This window comes from Gadus chalcogrammus, chromosome 6 (genome assembly GCF_026213295.1).
Source record: "Gadus chalcogrammus isolate NIFS_2021 chromosome 6, NIFS_Gcha_1.0, whole genome shotgun sequence".
Classification (NCBI taxonomy): domain Eukaryota; kingdom Metazoa; phylum Chordata; class Actinopteri; order Gadiformes; family Gadidae; genus Gadus; species Gadus chalcogrammus.
In genome coordinates this window covers 6,126,717-6,145,344 of record NC_079417.1, presented here as the reverse complement: position 1 = coordinate 6,145,344, position 18,628 = coordinate 6,126,717, and the positions used below count along the sequence as shown (strand labels likewise).

General features: G+C 50.8%; 1 protein-coding gene across 1 annotated transcript in view; it reads right to left on the bottom strand.

Moving 5' to 3' along the window:
• nr6a1a (nuclear receptor subfamily 6, group A, member 1a) overlaps positions 1–18,628 on the bottom strand; it is a 71,070-nt gene that overhangs the window by 29,094 nt on the left and 23,348 nt on the right. Inside the window, exon 3 of the mRNA XM_056591492.1 lies at positions 2,310–2,333. Within this exon, the coding sequence (XP_056447467.1) occupies positions 2,310–2,333 (24 nt within the window). The remainder of the gene's footprint in view (positions 1–2,309; positions 2,334–18,628) is intronic.

The following is an 18,628-nucleotide window of genomic DNA, read 5'->3' as shown; positions in this document are numbered from 1 at the left end:
CCTCGCTCCGAAGGGCAGCGTTAGCAGACGCCGCGGAAAAAGGTCACAGGAAATAAGGAGTTGAAAGATGCTCCGTGTGTTTGCGTGTGTGTCTTTCTGTGCGTGCGTGCGCGAGAGAGGGTGGACACGCTCTGCTGTTTAATGATTCCCTTGACTCTGCCTGACTTAAGAGTCGTTCGACAGCTTTGCTAAGACGCTGCTCATCAGGGATCAGAAAGGATCCATGTCTCAGGGACTGGCAGTGGGCCTTCCAGCTCCGCTAATACACCCTGGCCGGCTTAGCCCCGTGAAATCCACCCTGCCGGGTAGAGATGTGGATGCTTGTGGAAAAAATAAAGACCAAACACTGCTGTGACCGATGTAGGACAATCTGTGTCGAGTTGTGTATCACGCAGGGACACGAGGACAAAGTCATCGATGTACACGATATGGTACATGAACGATGTTCTTGATGAATACCCTGTGTGGGTGTATGGCCGATGTTATTAATAACCGAAGACACATTCCCGGAGCAATTATTAGTTGGACAACAAGCAATCACAGACATATTAATACAAATATTAAGCACAGCGTAATTTTTCCAGTAATCAACTCAGTAGCCAGCCGTGGAAGGCTTAGGCTAATAATCAAAGCAGATTAGCGGAGGCGCTATGATAGCTCATGCGCTAGCCCAGCTAATCGCCAACGTGATAACCGTGAATCACCCAATCGGGGTCAGCGGATAAGCGGATCGTTTCAAATTGCGTTTTATTTTTTCATGAAACAATCTCGGTATCGGCGCCCCCATCGATGACGGAAGGGACTCTCGTTGACTTCTGTTTGCCTTTCCCCCCCGTCAAATGTCACAGAGAAACCTCCATCCCAACATAGCGGCTCGTTCGATTTGTGGTGGAAAAAAGGCTGCTTGTGAGCCTCTAGTTACACTGGGGATGTTAAGATTGCTGCCTGTTGACCGCCAGTCAGAATGGAGATGTTAATTGAACTGCTGGTTAGCCTAAATTATGCTAACATAGAGGCTGGCTTGACTGGGGATTGTTAATATAGTGGCTAGTTATCCTAAAGGATAGAAAGCCTGAGGATGTTAATATTGCCCCTAGCTAGCCTGATGATATTATATAGCTGCTTGTTAGGTTGAGGATGTTAATATAGATGCTTGTTAGCCTGAGAATGTTAATATAGCTGCTGGTTAGCCTGAGGATGTTAATATGGCTGCTAGTTAGCCTGAGGATGTTAAGCGCAGGCGGGGAGAAGGCGGGAATCATCGGCACCGGTGTGACTGTCAAGCCGCCAGTGCCCTGTGATTTCACCCCCGCGGTGGAATGACAGTCTTAGCTGCACGCTAAGCTACGCTAGAAGAGACGTGCTAATGACACACTGCGTAGGCTGACGCTACCATTAGCCTAACGCTACCATTAGGCTATACTCTCTGCAGCAGCAGCAGCAGGAACCAACAGGAACACAATTCTGTCATTACAACCGAGCGAGACGTCTAATCAGGGTGGTGTGGTGGGTGGGGGAGTCACCGGTCGTATTCTGAAGGTGATCGGGGGTGGAGAGGAGGACTACTGTAGGTCTGTGTACGCTAGCAGACTAAAGCGAACCGGCAACTGGGACAACGGTTGCCTCGCACACGACGAGATTCAAGCTGGGAAACAATCAATCACGCACAAAATAATCTCCCCGATCCAGTTAAACACAAACTGACGGGTACAAATAAACCTTAAAAAACAATTTCCGAAATCCTAAAACGACCTCCCTCCCGATAGTTTCAGGATTTTGCGCATTGTTTTTAGACACAGGCCAGCTGGCACACTGACACACTAACTCGCCAGGCATCTGTTTGGTCCTAAGTACCGTTTAGGAACCTCTAGTTGGCAGCCGTATCGCCACGAACAAGGCAGCCAGCTGGAACCCAGGGCTCCAGTTTGAGAAGCCCATGTGGAACCGCCTCGGCAGCCCCCTGCATAAGACTGAACCATCCCATTCACCGACCGCCACCACCTCGTTGGGTAGGGGGAGTACAGACCGACTCCTATACAGATCTACTACGAGTCTGATACGATTTGTGGTTAGGGATATGCTGATATAACAACCAATTTCCGAATAAAGGAGATGACTGCTGCAACTATTGGATGACAAAACTCAAATTAAAACAACTAGAACAAGATACCAAACTTTGGGATTTTTTTTGTATTTTTGATGTGCCATTAAGGAAAAGCATTTTAAAAACAGTTATTCCGTGATTGGCTGATCAAAGTACTTGGAATCCAGTTGGGGGAATAGTAATACTCGGAATGGAATGTACTCACCAAGCTGGCTGTCATTGATGGCATCTGTGAAGAAAAACAACAAGAAAACTCATCAGTCAACAGCAAAGTTAACAACATTCAACAAACAACCACCCAAAGGAAATCAAGGACAACATGATGTAGGGATATTAAATTGTGAAGGTAGATAATTGCAAAGGTTTCTTTTGGGTTTTGTGACGTGGCCGATGTTATGTCTGCCCGCCGAGTCGATGCTTTCTTTGACTTGTCTGGGCCTGTTTAACCGCAGAACACAGGTAGGTATGTGTGTGTATGTGCACAGATGTGTGCGCGTTTGTGTACGTGGACAGGTGTGTTTGTGGGTCGTGCACGGCTATGTGCGTGCGTGTAGCATCTCTGGTATGTTTGTGTCACGGTCCAACCAACTCACTACCCACAGTGCAGGTGTTGTGTCTATGTCTCTACATTATGGTTTACTATTCCAAAGGAAGTGAAACTCAGCGGCTAGTTACAATAATACAATCAACTATTGTGGTTCTGAATTGCACAAATATTTCCGTTTAGCAATTGGTACAAATAATCTTGTAACGTGAAGGGAATTCTAGCCAGAGCTCTCCCTGAACAGGTAGACCAGCACAGATGAAGAAATAGATGAAAAGATACATGAATAGAGATTTATAATTGCCGTGTCGATATAGAGCACAACAGATCTGTAGCTTGCTGACATCGCCCTGGCTAACACTGACCAGCGAGTCATGCAGAAGCGATGACATCACCGGAACAAACCGGAATAAACCACAACAAAATAGGCCACAGCTGTTAGCATCTGTAGGCTACAAATTAGACTGAATATGTCACAGAGCATCAGATCAGCCCGGACACACACACACACACACACACACACACACACACACACACACACACACACACACACACACACACACACACACACACACACACACACACACACACACACACACACACACACACACACACACACACACACACACAAAGAGGAGGAAGATGTAAGAAGTGGGTATTTGGTACAAAAGCTGAATTATGGAGACGTTTGAATTATACATGCCGTGCGCTCCAGAGAACCATGTTAGAGGAGTGTGGGAGAGGCATGGAGGTAGCATGACACTTTGGGTACCCTACAACCACAAAGGAGATTCTATGCAAGCACCATTATACCTTGTGGCGTGCATTATCGCTTATCAACGCATCAGACTAATTATTCTCAGGGAGAGCGTGGGCACACACGCACGCACGCTGTCACCATAACTCTGCATCAAAACACAAAACATGTCCGCCATACCTATAGGCTTCCCTGCATGGGCTCATAGAGGGAAACAAGATGGAGGTCAGAATCTAGGATACTGTCTCCACAGCTGTCTCCATGACAACGACTGGATTATGGGACATAAAGACAGGCTCCCTAGAGCTCTTGAAATCTTCTCACAAAGTCGTCACAAATCCCTTATTCTCCCTCAATAGGTTGTTACCCATGATACTACATTAGGTTATGGAGTGCTTATTCAGTTTTAACTCTTTCGATTTCCTGAAGAACAGCCACATCTCCAGTCTGGGATTAATAAATTACATCGTATCCTATCATCTTTAAGGTAACAAGAGACCGATCCAGTGATGTATGAGAAGAGGAGGAGGAGGAGGATTCTCAGCAGTTGGTGAAGAATTGGGGGAGCATCAGCTGAGCTAGAAAAAGGAGAAAAGGGGTCCCCCTCTCCCCCCAGACCTCCACCCGGAGCCTCCAGTGCTAAAAATATCCCCCGGCCCCTCAGGGGGAAGGCTTCCCCCGAAACAGCTCAATAATTCACTGGCGGGGTGGGGTGGTAACCATAGGGTGGGAACCATAGGGTGGGACACAGGGGCGGATGGGTAGGGGGACAAAGAACAGAGAACTCTGAGCAGAGGTCTCTGTGAAACCACACAGGGCGGGACTGTGCGGAACACCCCAAGGATGAGACGGTTCCACTTTGGAACATTTGGAAGGAATCACGGAGATTCTTTTATCCGAAACCGCATCAACAAGTGAAGGCTACTTTTGAACCACAGTAGGCGATCAATATCGGAGCGGCTAAAAGCCAGAAAACCACCTCTGGCTTTCAGTTTTATTTATGTAAAATTATGGTAGATTTACATTGGGTCATATTTTATCTCATATCATGGTCTGTTTGATAGTAGTTTGAAGCGTCTGATAATTCAAGGGGATGTAGCGATTTGTGTTCTAAGTAAGACATATTTAAGTTGTTGGCAACAAGGCTGTGTTATGCTACCTGTCAAGGAAGAATGGGAGCGTCTAGCTAATGGCATTATGGGGTCGCGCGCACACACACACACACACACACACACACACACACACACACACACACACACACACACACACACACACACACACACACACACACACACACACACACACACACACACACACACACACACACACAGGGGGGGGGGGGGCATTAAACAAAGATAAAGCCCGTCTCCCAACCCCCCTTCACCACCTGACCTCCCCCTACCACCACCGCAGAGGTGAAGGTCAAAGTGGAAGAGAGAGGAAGACGACGCCGGGGCAGCGAGATCAAAGTCAACGGTCAACCTCAGACGGAAAACATTCCCCCGCTCAGCTCAAAAACCTGGAGAAAGCCGGACACCTTCCGCTTCCCCCCGAGAGACATTTCAACCTAAGCCGTCCTCCAGTAAGCAGTTTGGACCGTCGCTGGCCTGAGTCAGGAGGTGCTTCATTGTGAATAGAATAAAAAGGATCAAATAATCCCAACAGTTTAAACCGGCGGTGTTTGGTTTCGCCGCGGTAGGTACGGTGTGTGCGTCGCTGGGGGTGAAAGAAAGAGCAGATACCTCGTTTTATTTTCTTCTTTCATTTCATGCGTTTCACAAAGAACCATAATCCACACGCCTCACATTAGTTTAAAGGCACCCTGTGTGCATTCTGATTTCAGCATCCGTGGATTTCCAACGAAACACTTATGAATGACAGAGGCGAAATGAGGTGGGATATTTTCCACTCGCCCAAGCTCGGCAGCGTTTCATCTCGCTGCTCAAACGCCGGCTTTCTTATTCTGCTTCGGCTTCTTAATGCTGCGGCATTCACGCGCCACGCCGCTTATCGAAGCGCCACGCAACACTTGATGGAATTTGCCGGCGTACAATGGTTGGAAAACACACTTCAAAGGCTCCATGCATCTAATCTCTCCCTCTCTGCTCATTGGCTGATAATACTCTCCTGCCTGCCCAGCCTTCACACAGATCTGAACTGAGGGAGTCTCATCCCTGCCTCCCCTGCCTCTCTCTTTCTCCCCCTTTCATTGTGGGGGAGAGGGGGGGGGGGGGGGGGGGGGGGGGGGCGATGTTGGTTGAGGGGGTAGTACTGCAGTCAGCGGGAATAACTGCAGAGCTGCATAACAGAAGCGCCTTGCCCACTCTTACGTAAAAGTCCTACTTTCGCTATTATTTATTTTTCTACACGTACAAATGCACACGGTCCTGGATGTTACTTGTGCATGGATGTGCACACTAAACACTCATATATACACACACACACACACACACACACGAGTGACAGCCCAGCACAGTGACCTAGTTTTCCCTGAGTGGCCCAGATCCGGCATGATGACTGCTCAGATCTGCTAAGGGGGTAAAGTCCTCCTGGGCTCGCGGTGGTTGGTCGACCCCAGTGATCACTGGCCCCCCCCCCCCCCCCGCCGCCCCCAGGTCCAATCCCACCGCCACGGGATTCCTCGGGGCCGGGATCTGGGCCGGCTCCCACCTCCGCATCCCTCCATGACAGCGCGGTACCATTGAAACGCCATGCCACACGATTAATAACCCACCCCGTTGACTTTGAATCGGGGCGCGGTGACGTGCGGCGCGAACGGCTTGTTTGGAAGGCTTGCGGCGTGCAAAAAGAAGTAGGACAAACGTGTAACTTTGGTTAACTAACGGCGATAAGCACATTGTAACCCATTCCTGGACCGTTTTATCCGGTGGTTGACATTAAGAGAATTCCGGTGAATATTATCCCTCGGTTTTTTCGAGCTCTTCCATCAACAAGGTTGTAAGCTCCCACCAGAAGCGACCAGAGTGTGTGGCCTCGCGTTATAAAGCATGTGGGGGGGGGGGGGGGCACACGATGACTGTGGTCTTGATGGCCAGGCTGGCAACGCAGCGCAGGTGTCCGGGATCAGTGCATCCCATCCGGACTCAGGGGGGCAACGGGGGGCACAAGGGGGGCAGACCCTGCTGGTGAAGGGCGATGCGTTTGTTCAGCATTGAGAACGGGTCAAGGGACTGATTTTCTACCCCCCCCTCCGCATCCCCCATGCCCTACATACTCTGCCCCAACCCCACAGGGCTGACAGCGGGAACATGTGCGGGCGAGGTCTCAGCGTGACGATGGAGATGCTATCGCTAAGCGGGCATTAGCATTACAAAGGGCCGCGTTTCGAGAAAAATAAACACTAAATAAGACCTCCGGGTTCGGGACGACGTTTTCCCGCGGTATCTCCGTGTCGAACAACACAGGAGGTTTACGTCGAGGCGTGACGGTGCGAGAGGTGATGAAGAAGAGGAGGAGGAGGTGGTGTGGTGAGCGAGAGTAGCTCGCGGGCCGGTGAAATTGTCTTTTGCTTTCATCAGCATCTGATCTGATCGGAGCTAGGTACGCTGCCAAGGGGTGTGGTACCCGAACAGGGAGTCTGGCACCCCAGCAGTGGGGTGGGCGGGGCTGTAGTCATGGGCTGCTCGTGGACCCCCCAACAAACCTGATTACCTGGATGCCCGCGCCTCCAGGGCAGCCGGCCCCGTTATTGGGTTGTTTGTATGTGGATCTTTGCATGTAGAAGATTATTCTTCAAATACTGTAGATTAGATCAGGGGGATAAGGGACAGAGTAATGGTAGCTTGTAAGTCCGACAACGTTGGCATAATTCCTGACGGCATCCCCCTCAAACCAACCCCCACCTGCTTCTGAACAACATCCCTTCGGTCACTTGTCACTTTGTATAAAAGTGTTTAACCAAATAATGAATGTCTTAAACAGATGTAATTCCCTCAATGTCAATTTTATAAATACCTATTACGAATCAGGTTCGTAGCACACTGTGGACGAAAAGTAACTTCAACCTGCAGCCTTCTGTGAGCCACAGTAACGTCGCTACAATTGTCCCACAACATTGTAGGACAATACACAACCATGCGATAGGTTATTGATAGGAATCCAGAGAACATTAGAGTAGAAGCCTTTACTTTGTCGACACACCAGCTCATGTAGTCCATGTTTAAATGAAGACGTCAACGTCACCCAAACCATGTTCTCTAGACGTTATAGCGGTAGACAGGGTCATAAGAGACCGAGTGGTTAGCGTGTTCAACTCCCAGCCCAAAAGGCTCCATGCCCAAACCCTTACCCCAACGTCTAGTGCACGTTGCCTCCTTAACCTCTGCAAAAAGGCGTTGGATAACAGCGACTGCGGTAAGGACGCGGCCTCAGTAGAAGAGGCCGACATGCTCTCTTAGCATCAGTAGCCCCAGTAACAGCAGCGCCAGGAGGAACCCCAGCTCCGAGTTAACTGACTGGAGACGGCAGTGGAAGCGACACGCGGCTTTTTTTTTTACCACCGAGGGTTTCGAACGCGTACAGACATCCTGATGCTTTAAAACGTCAGCGCTTGAACCAAACGCTGGATGAAGTGCGTGGCTGAGCGAGGTAATTTTGAGACCAAAAGCGTGCGTGTGGGGGTGGGGTCGGAGGGGGGGGGGCTGAGCGTGCGGCGATGCTATCCGGGTCGCTGTGATCTAATCAGGTGTGAATGAAAGCACTTGGCTGAGCTCCAGGCATCTCCACCCCCGCCCCACCCTCAGCACCACACAACCCCTACCCCCGCTGTCGTCGTCATGGCCCAGGGAGAGAGGGGGGGTAGAGAGGGGGGCAGTGCAGGGAAGCGGGATAAGATATGGTAAGCGTGTACATTCGCACATGGACAACTGCACACACATTCACGAACGCACGCATGCACACACAGACCCGGGACAAAAAACGCACACACGTGACCACACGCACACACACACACACAAACACACACACACACACACACACACACACACACACACACACACACACACAATGTATTATATCTACACTATTTTTTTATTGTGGCACAGAAAACCTGATAAGGCCAGAGAGAAAAGCAGTTTCTGAGGGCTACTCTGTCATATTTTAGTTGTACATACAATTATAAAGCATCAAATAATACTAACCTGACAATAATTTAATATTAAGGGATTATTCAATTTTTTTGTTAATAATCCTTCCTGAGCATGTTTCATTTCAAAAGACAAGTCAAATCTCAAATGATAATGACTATTTTAAAATGGTGATTTATTGGGGAAGTAATGAATAATAATGATGAATAATAAATATCAATGAATAATAATAAATATGTTGTGTTCAGATGCGGTGCCAAAAACTCCAGAAATGTTATTTCTCTTCTCTCTCCTCCGTCTGTCAGCCGTCTGTTAGCCCCGCCCCCAAAGCCCACCATTCAAATGAGGGCAGTTCTGCTTTCAATGGCCCAAGGTTTCCACCAATCAGCGAGCTCTAGCCACGGGCTCTTGCAGAATCAGCCAATCAGGTGGCCCCGAGTGCGGCACATGACAAGGTGGGATCCTGTCTGTCAAGCGGCTCATATAAAGGGCACGCAGGGAAAATGTGGAGCAGTTCAATAAGTTAGTGGCCGGCTACTTTGTCTGGCTAGTCCCTCTCAGAGTGTGTATATGTGGGTGTGTGTATGTATGTATATGTGTGTGTTAGTGCGTGCATGCCTGCATCTGCGTGCGCTTGTGGTTGGGTGTGGAGTGCCTGTGTGGGAATGTTTGTTTATCTATGCACAAGTGAGAATGAAGAGAGAGGAGAGAGGAGGAGAGAGAGAGAGAGGAGAGAGAGGAGCAGAAGCAGGGAAAGGGGGGGGGGGGGACAGACAGAGAGCGAAGCGGGAGAAGAGAGAGCTCCATAGACAACCAGACCGAGTGAGAGAGAGAGAGAGAGCGAGAGAGACAGTGACAGAGAGAGAGACAGAGAAGCACACATTGATCCCATTCCAGCAGATACCGGCCACCACGGGGCACGAAGTTCATCTCACGCATGGAAGAATTTTGTTTTTTTTCTGCGTTATGCTTTGTTTTTCCTCTTTTTTTGCTGATGAAGTTGTTTTCTCACACTCCACTCTTCCGCCCCGACTGAAAGAAGAACTGAAAGCGCTCGGCAGTTGAGGTAAGCGTTTTACTCCAGGGAACTCATTCTTGTTGCATGCACTTCTTGTATAATGAGTGACTGACCATGAGGGAATAATTCTGGTATGTTCATGAATTCCAAATATGCGTGTTGTGTAAACGTGTCAACTCTCCTGCCAACTGGGCCAGCTCTGATGCTTCGGTCTGCTCCTCGTCTCGTCTCGTCGTTTAAACGGACTCGCACACACACACACTTTTTTCCCAATTCAAGACTCTGGTGGGAAAACTAGATTTTCCGGGGGCTCTGATTACATGGCACATTTATTCGCTTAACCGGGATGGCAGGCTGTAATGAAAACAAAAAAAAACATTCAAAGGGAAAAGTAACCCAAGCCCCAGACAAACAGCAGCGAGGGGAAACACGTGAGCAAATGGAGGTTGTGGTGGAGGATTGTTTAATGGTGTGCGTGCTACGTGGTGTTTGAACGCTCAAGTTTTCGGAACAAAGTGTACCAAGTCTTCTCCACAAGAGGATCAGTGTGTAGGATCTGAAAGGGAAGTGTGTGTCTGTGTGTGTGTCTCTGTGTGTGTGTGTGTGTGTGTGTGTGTGTGTGTGTGTGTGTGTGTGTGTGTGTGTGTGTGTGTGTGTGTGTGTGTGTGTGTGTGTGTGTGTGTGTGTGTGTGTGTGTGTGTGTGTGTGTGTGTGTGCGCGCGTGTGTGAGAAAGAGGGGGAAAAGAGTGAGAGACACAGACACATTGTGAGCATCGGACAAAGTTTGCGAAAGTGTGAAAAGGAGCGCGTGCACCAGCGTGTGCGCATGTGTGTGCGTGTGTGCGTGTTCTCTGTGGGAATGCAGCCTGCGGTTGCCGGTAGCCATGTTTGCATGGGAGGAACTGAGCCAGACAGCAGACAAAGCGACTCTCCCAGACAGGGGCAGGTCAGCTATTAGCGGGCCGACTGGAGGCCAGGTCAACCAGCTGCTACCAACGCGCACACAAGCCCCCCCCTGCCCGCGCTAGCCCCCCCACGCTAGCTGCCCCTACACCTCGCGCAGCGCTAACCCCCCCCCCCCCCCCAACTACTACTACTACCCTCAGCGCTAGCTGCGGGGAGGGGCGCCTGACGGCCGGGGGGGGTCAGAGGGTTCCCTTCAAAACCACCTCTTTAAAGAAGAAAAAAAAAAGAAAAAAGAAAAAAACAAGTAGGAGCACTCAACCTCACCTTGCACCTCACTCCCATCCCCCTCCACTCATTCTCTCTCTCTCTCTCTCTCTCTCTCTCTCCCTCTCTTACTCCTACCCTCCTTCTGTCTGAGCGTTTCTCGCTGGCTTTGGCCCCCGTCGTCAAATTAAGTTGAGGAGAAATATGTGCGGTGGAGCAGTCGCGGGCGTCACAGGAAGTATTGGAGCGGCTAAATATAGCAGGACCGGCAGAAGAGGAGGAAGAAGAAGGAAAGCCTATGATTTCCACGAAGAGAGAAAGAGTCTGTCCCTCTCCCTCGTGTGTCTGCTTCATTGCAGGGGGTCACTGGGTCCGGAGTTTGCGACAGGAAGTAGGGCCAATCGCCGCTTTCCCGGGCTGCCCTGCTTTTGTCCCAAAGCCTCGCTAATCCTCCGCAAACGGTGCGGCAAAGAGTCGCAACATCGGAACACACACACACACACACACACACACCAGACCCCTGTGCCAACACAAACACACAATGTTACACACACGTACGTAGTATAAAAGGAATAAAAAAAAAAGGAAAAGAAAATCTATAAAAAAGTGGTGATTGAACGCCAGAAACGGGCTTTGAAGATTGTTCATGAGAGGATAAAACAATTCTGCACCTCAAGCCTCGATTCAAAACCAACCCGTCTGCCATTGGGAACACGTGCTATTTATAACTTGTAAAAAATATGTAAATATATCGTGTAACATCATATTTGGATGACGTCTGGGCTTCTTTGTTTGTGCGTGTTTATATGCATCCCCCTACAAAACAACAATCTGACAAAGGCAGAGCGGGAGCGAGCCTGAGACGGGGAGCGGGAGATTATGAGTCAGCCGGGGAAATGCCTTAACATGTAGTGTCTTGTTACCGACCCATACACATCTGCACTTGGAACGCCCGGACCGCCACCGCGAAGGGGCTGCACATTCAGTACGCGGTCGGTTAGAAACCAACAGCCCCCTCACCCCCCCTAGACACACACACACACACACACACACACACACACACACACACACACACACACACACACACACACACACACACACACACACACACACACACACACACACACACACACACACACACACACACACACACACACACTTAACCACTTGGTAACGCACTGCTGACACAGGGCTCCGTGGCACCTTTAAAAAAAAGCCCAGAGTGAACGCGTGACTTGTTGATCGACACACGACTGGCTTTAGGGCCCTGGCGCCCTGTGGCTCTGACCTCCCCCCCCCCCCCCCCCCCCCACGCCATGGGCCGGACTTTGGTCCCCGGAGAGGCCCGGCGGCTTGCTAGGCCGTTCTCCCTCGACCCCCCCCCACCCCCATCGCTCCCCCCCAGGGCAAGCGTACCTGGATTTGAATAGAAACCAGACAGCAATGCCCCCCACCCCACAAGCACGCACACATACACACACACACACACACCACCGACCCAACGCACACACACATAGCCACACACACCCTCCCCCCCCCACCCCTGTCATCGCTCCGTGAACGGGACAATGAGGATTTGTTTAGCGGTCGGACGCGAGCCCCAGCAGCACAAAGCGCATCCCCCTCTTTCAGCGGTAAGGAGGGTTGGGGGAGGGGTGGGTGGGGGAGGGGTGGGGGTGGGGGAGGGGTGGGTGGAGCAGGGCGGAGGATGGCGGTGGGGAGGTGGGAGACGGGACTGCAGAGCCGGATTAGAGAAGTGCTCTGAGCAGGGGGGGGGATGGGGCCCCGAGACCCGACCAGAGATGACTGCCTTTGATGAGGCGCTGGGAGCATTGCACGGTGCTAGAGCTGCCACCCCCAGTCATCTCCTCCTCTTCCTTCTCTACTCACCTCCTCCTACCCTCCAACACCTCCTTCCATCTCCTCCTCCTCCTTCCCCTCCTCCCCCTCCTCCTCCTCCTCCTCCTAGCCACGACCTCCTCTCCACCCCCTCCTCCTCCTCCCCCACTCTACCAGCCCTTACTCTTCGCTAGCTCCATCCCCCCCCCCCTCCTCCTCCTCCTCCTCCACACGTCCCGCCTCCTCCCTTCCGCAACCCCGGGAGGGAAAAGGGAGACGCATTTGGGAGAGAGATCTTCACTGAGCACTTCCCACGTGTCAGCTCCCCGCTGGTGTTGACGGAGCTGTTAGACGGAGCAGGGAGCGGTTGGAAACATCTCTCTCTCTCTCTCTCTCTCTCTCGCGCTCTGTCCCCCCCCCCTGCTCCCAGTGCCCCCTCTCCACCCCCTCTCTCTATCTACCCCCTCCGAGTGTTGGATGAGATCGCCCCGTGGAAATCCTGTTAAACCCAGCGCCCGCGACGACAAGCAGTTCAACGTGATGTCCCCGAGCATATAATCAGGGAAACCAGAGGAATAAACTCCACGCTAAACGCTCCCAAATCGGAATAAACCCTTCAGGCTGAAACCCTGAACAGATAGAGCAATATAAAAAAGAACCAAGGAGACGTCGTCTAACGGTGACAGACTTGTGGAAATTAAAAATGATAATTTCTTTCTCTTTTGACTCCTAAACCAATTGTCATTTGTCTCGCCGAAGTGCAAACCGTCCATCTTCAGTTGTAAGTTTTAAGCACTCTTTTGATCGGGTGAAGGGTTTTTATTATGCCATATTTGGTTTAAAATGAGCTGGACAGATGGCGAATTCAGCTCTCACTCGCTCTCTCTCTCTCTCTCTCTCCCCATCTCCCCCAAACTCCCCCTCTCCCCACCAATGAAATAAACATCCTGTCTGTCTGGGAACAGGACGTGGATCCTCTGACATTAAAGGGAATCTCTGAACACACAACGATGAGACATGAAGTAGAGTGGCAAGACGGCACGCACGCACATATACGCACGCACGCACACGCACACACGGCTCTCTCTCCGGCTTGCTGAAGAGAGTGGGGCTGGTGAAGAGGGAGGGGGCGGGGGGGATTGCGTGGGTGGGAGCGGGGTGGGGGGTGGGGGGTGGGGGGGGGGGCGATGTTATGTTCAGTGAATATCAGGGTCGATTAGGGAGAGGGCCCGTCTGGCCGAGACACACGGCAGATTAAGCGGACGCCCCGAGCTCCGGCCCGTCTGCCGCCCTGACCCACATCGCCGTGATGTCACTTCCCATTCCCCCGACTGCCCGATGATGTCGCATCAGCTGAGCGCGAAGCCCATCTGTGTGTGGGTGTGCGTGTCAGTGTGTGTGCGTGTCAGTGTGTGTGTGTGTGTGTGTGTGTGTGTGTGTGTGTGTGTGTGTGTGTGTGTGTGTGTGTGTGTGTGTGTGTGTGTGTGTGTGTGTGTGTGTGTGTGTGTGTGTGTGTGTGTGTGTGTGTGTGTTGCATCCCCCCCCTAGGCAGGAATGGGGGAGGGTGACTCACGATGTAAAGTCTTGCCGCGGTGCTGTCACGTTGCTAGTTGCCGAGTGTCCTCCCTGCAATGGCCTCTGGGACAAGTAGTTCTCATGATTATGACGCCGGTGGACCGTGCATGATGCGTTCAGACATACCGTCACTGGCCATGTTCCATGTTTAGGCATTGGGTTTATATGGTGCTATATACTGGCTCACACAAGAGAGCCTTTGAATCCAAGCCGAATGGTAGAGTGTTCGATTCCCAATTTGTCTACCTAGGCAGTCGAGATAGATACCCTGATGACTCTCGCTATTTAAACAGCCAAATAATCACTGGGACAGAGAGGCCTGGTGGTGGAGGTGGACAGAGAGGCCTGATGGTGGAGATGGACAGAGAGGCCTGATGGTGGAGGTGGACAGAGGGCCTAGTGGTGGAGGTGGACAGAGGGCCTGGTGGTGGAGGTGGACAGAGGGCCTGGTGGTGGAGGTGGACAGAGGGCCTGGTGGTGGAGGTGGACAGAGGGCCTAGTGGTGGAGGTGGACAGAGGGCCTGTTGGTGGAGGACACAGGGATAATTGGCAGCTCCAGAGCCGGAGCTCAGCAGCAGATAAGAGAGCTGGGGGAAAGTAGCATAATCAGCACGGATTAGCAGGCGATAAATCGCTCTGGCTCTGCAAGTATGCTGTCACTGCTGCCACGCGTAGGAAAATAAAGATAGGAGGTGGAGGTGAGAGAGAGGGAGAGAGAGAGAGAGAGAGGGAGAGAGAGAGAGATAGAGACAGAGGGTAAAAGCGCAAGATAGAGTAAGTCTGAGAAAGCTTAGTACAGAGGAAAGTGGATGTTTTTGCAGTAATTCAAAATGGCAAAACACAGTAATGCCATCTATCAGGTCAGGCACGTTGGAGGGAGAGGCGAGGGGTGAGGAGGGGTGAGGAGGGGTGAGAGGGGGTGCAAAGAGGGGAAGAAATTAAAAGAGCTGCCAACACTCGGCTAATACAATCTTCTGCCTGTCAGATTACCTTCTTTAATCCAGAGGAGGTTTAAAAACGCCTCTGAAACCCGACATGAATTCAGCAGAGATTTTCCTCTGCTCTCTGGAGGAGGATGAGGAGAAGGGAGGATGAGGAGGAGCAGGAGGAAGAGGAGGGTTAAGTCTCTGTGAGAACTCTGTAAAGCGCTGGCCTCGACAACTCTTCCTCACCGCCCGCGTCGCCGTCGAAAAACTACCCTGGCGACGATCATCATCCCAGTCGGATTACCATGACGATGAGATCCCCCCCCCCTTCCCCCCCACCCACCCAGCACTTCATCCTTCTTCAGAGTCTATCCCTTCCACCGCGGTGCGTTCTCATCGCCACTGAATAAGTTAGGAACACCATGATAATGACGAGACGGGAGAGGGCCTCAGGCAGGCGTTCTGTAGAAGGGGAAGAGGATAGCGGCTCTGTTGAGTCGATGAGGAAAGGCGTCAACGTGCTTTCGTCTAAAAAGCTACTTTGGCTAAATGCAACACTCAATATTGGAGCTGAAACACACTAGGTCCCACATTGCGTGTGCGTGGAGTTTGTGTGTGTGTGTGCGTGCGTGCGTGTGCATACCCCTGCTGTGGGGGGGAGCTTGGGGGGGGTTGGGTGCGGTGTCATCTCAATTTGTGCCCGCCTGGCGTGTCGGACATCCTAAGAGCCGTGCCGAGACGCAGAACAATACGACACACGACCGTGACCATGCCGACGACGGAACACCGTCACGAATGGCCACGGCAACGGCTGATTGGAGGGGACGAGGGTGGCCTTGATTAGAACCGATTAACAGAGACCAGGTCCATGGAGTATCCCTGATAGCCCACTAGGCCTCTCTTTCCTGGTCTCTCTCTCTCTCTGCGCTGATCCAGGGGCGGTCTGAGGGCTTGAGACACAGATAAGGATGATCTCTCCCTCATACATTATTCATGGAGATCCAGGGCACGGCATGAACATCTTCTTCACCTTCTGAACAAAACCACGCCAAGCGGGATAGCACTGTTGGTCAAACACAACACGGAATGTTTTGTCTCCGGGAGTGGGTTTTTAGAGGGTTTTCTTCTGTTGTTTTGTCACCCGGGTTTAGACAGAGGAAAAACAAGAGGTTGCGGGTCAGGCATCATCGCGCTGTGGAAGATGAAAGCGGGGGGGAAAAATATGCAGGAGGGAGCTCAGCATCAAGGATAAACCCAGACGACAGAGAGCTCTCGTCTGGCTTTGTTAGGGATCTGCGCCGGAGGAAGGAGTGGGTTGACATATCCATCATATCTCTCTCCCCATCTCTCTCTCTCTCTCTCTCTCTCTCTCTCTCTCTCTCAGCAGATAAGAAGGCTGGAGCCTGGCTGATGTGACATGATCAAATACAGCGCTCCGGTTCAAAGGTAACCGCTAGAAGGAAACAGCCAGCCAGCCAGACAGACAGAAAAACAGACAGCCAGACAAGGCAAGCCGAGACTAGAATCGATACACCGGCATAAAATGATTTTTGTTAATACCGCCGTTTGCAAATTTAAAAATATATAATAAAAAGTCTGAAAGTGCGAAAGGGTGAAAAAGTGAAAAAGTGTCAACGCTTAACTCAGCGAAAGGTGAGCGAGAGAGAGAGAGAGAGAGAGGGAGTCAGATAGAGAGAGGGAGTCAGATAGAGAGAGGGAGTCAGATAGAGAGAGAGGGAGTCAGATAGAGAGAGAGGGAGTCAGATAGAGAGAGAGGGAGTCAGATAGAGAGAGAGGGAGTCAGATAGAGAGAGAGGGAGTCAGATAGAGAGAGAGTCAGATAGAGAGAGAGGGAGTCAGATAGAGAGAGGGAGTCAGATAGAGAGAGGGAGTCAGATAGAGAGAGAGGGAGTCAGATAGAGAGAGAGGGAGTCAGATAGAGAGAGAGGGAGTCAGATAGAGAGAGAGTCAGATAGAGAGAGAGGGAGTCAGATAGAGAGAGGGAGTCAGATAGAGAGAGAGGGAGTCAGATAGAGAGAGAGGGAGTCAGATAGAGAGAGGGAGTCAGATAGAGAGAGAGGGAGTCAGATAGAGAGAGAGGGAGTCAGATAGAGAGAGAGGGAGTCAGATAGAGTGTTTTGGTGACCAGGTGTGTGGCGAGGGTATGGTGGAGATCGCAGATGAGTAGTTTTGGCTCGTGGTCAGATTGGCGGTGGAGCCCCTGAGCCTCGGATCAGCCTCGCATCATGGTGCTGAGCACGTGGAGAGGGGAGGAATGCTTCTAGAAGGACCTGGCTCTGATCCCAGCCTGAAGACGTTCCTCCTGGGGAGCCCCGGGGCTTGTCCTTTGGTTGGCCGCTGTTTCGGTAGCTCCTGTATTCTGATTGGCCGTACTATTTGTGTGAGAGTATAAAGAGCGTCTGGAGAATAGCACACACTTTTTAAGTTGTAAGGTGTTGATATTCTTACAGTGACTAACACTATGACCACATGCATGTGTCGTGAATGCGAGAGGAAATCTCAAATAAGTTTCCGTACTTGGCCAGAAGTGGGACACTACAACCATTTTTGAAGAAAAATAAAACATGATTAAAAGACTGAATCTAAAGAAATTACAAACAGATTATTTTAAAATAGCATTTCAAAAGTTAGCATTCTAACTGTGTTGCTGGTTTAGCTAGCGGTACATTTTAACCTTTGAATTCCAAATGCTATGCTAAGTGAACGCTATGCTTAGTATAAATTCCGGTTGCTAAACATCCGCTAGGACTGTGTTGAACGAGTGCTCCAGGTTAAGTCCAGCTGGGTTATGTGGCTACAGCGGTGCGTCTGGGAGCGCTGGTGAGCGGCTACGGGAGCGAGGCGACGGGGAGTACACTGTGTGCTTTTACATTGTCGGACCTCTGGAATGTGCTGACGACGCTCAGTTCACACCAGTTCACTCACACTGTTGCACACCCATCCTCATGCGCTCTCTCTCTGCCTCTCTCTGTCACATGCTCTCTCGCTCCCTCTCTCTCTCTCCATCCCTCTCTCTCTCTGTGAGTTGCCCTCTGACGGTTTAACTATGCAGACTGTGTGTTTTGCATTTTGTCTGCACAACATCCAGACATCCAGACAACTATTTATAAATATATTTGAGGCAGGCTGAGGGCCACTCCCAACTTACACGCAAGAGCGTGGTTTCAGTTAGCACGCTTTGAGTGAGCATCTTTCAGGAAGCACGCTTTGAATTAGCATAGCTTGAGTTGGCATGTTTCAGTAAGCAACCCACGATATAGCATAGCCTCAGATAGCATGTTCCAGTTAGCACCCTTTGAGCAAGCATAGCTCGAGTAAGCATGTTCCAGTTAGCATGGTCTGAACGATCATAGCTTGAGCTAGCATCTTTCAGTCAGCACGATTTGAGTTAGACAAAAAGTAAAGAATACTCAAAAACATACAAGTCCTTCCAACACTGCTTACTAAACTATTTCAGTACCTCTGCTTGAACTTGCAACATATTCACACATTAATATTTCATCACTATACTTTAACAGCCACACAAAATGCATTCATTAATTGCCGTACAAAAGACAACCAAGTTACAT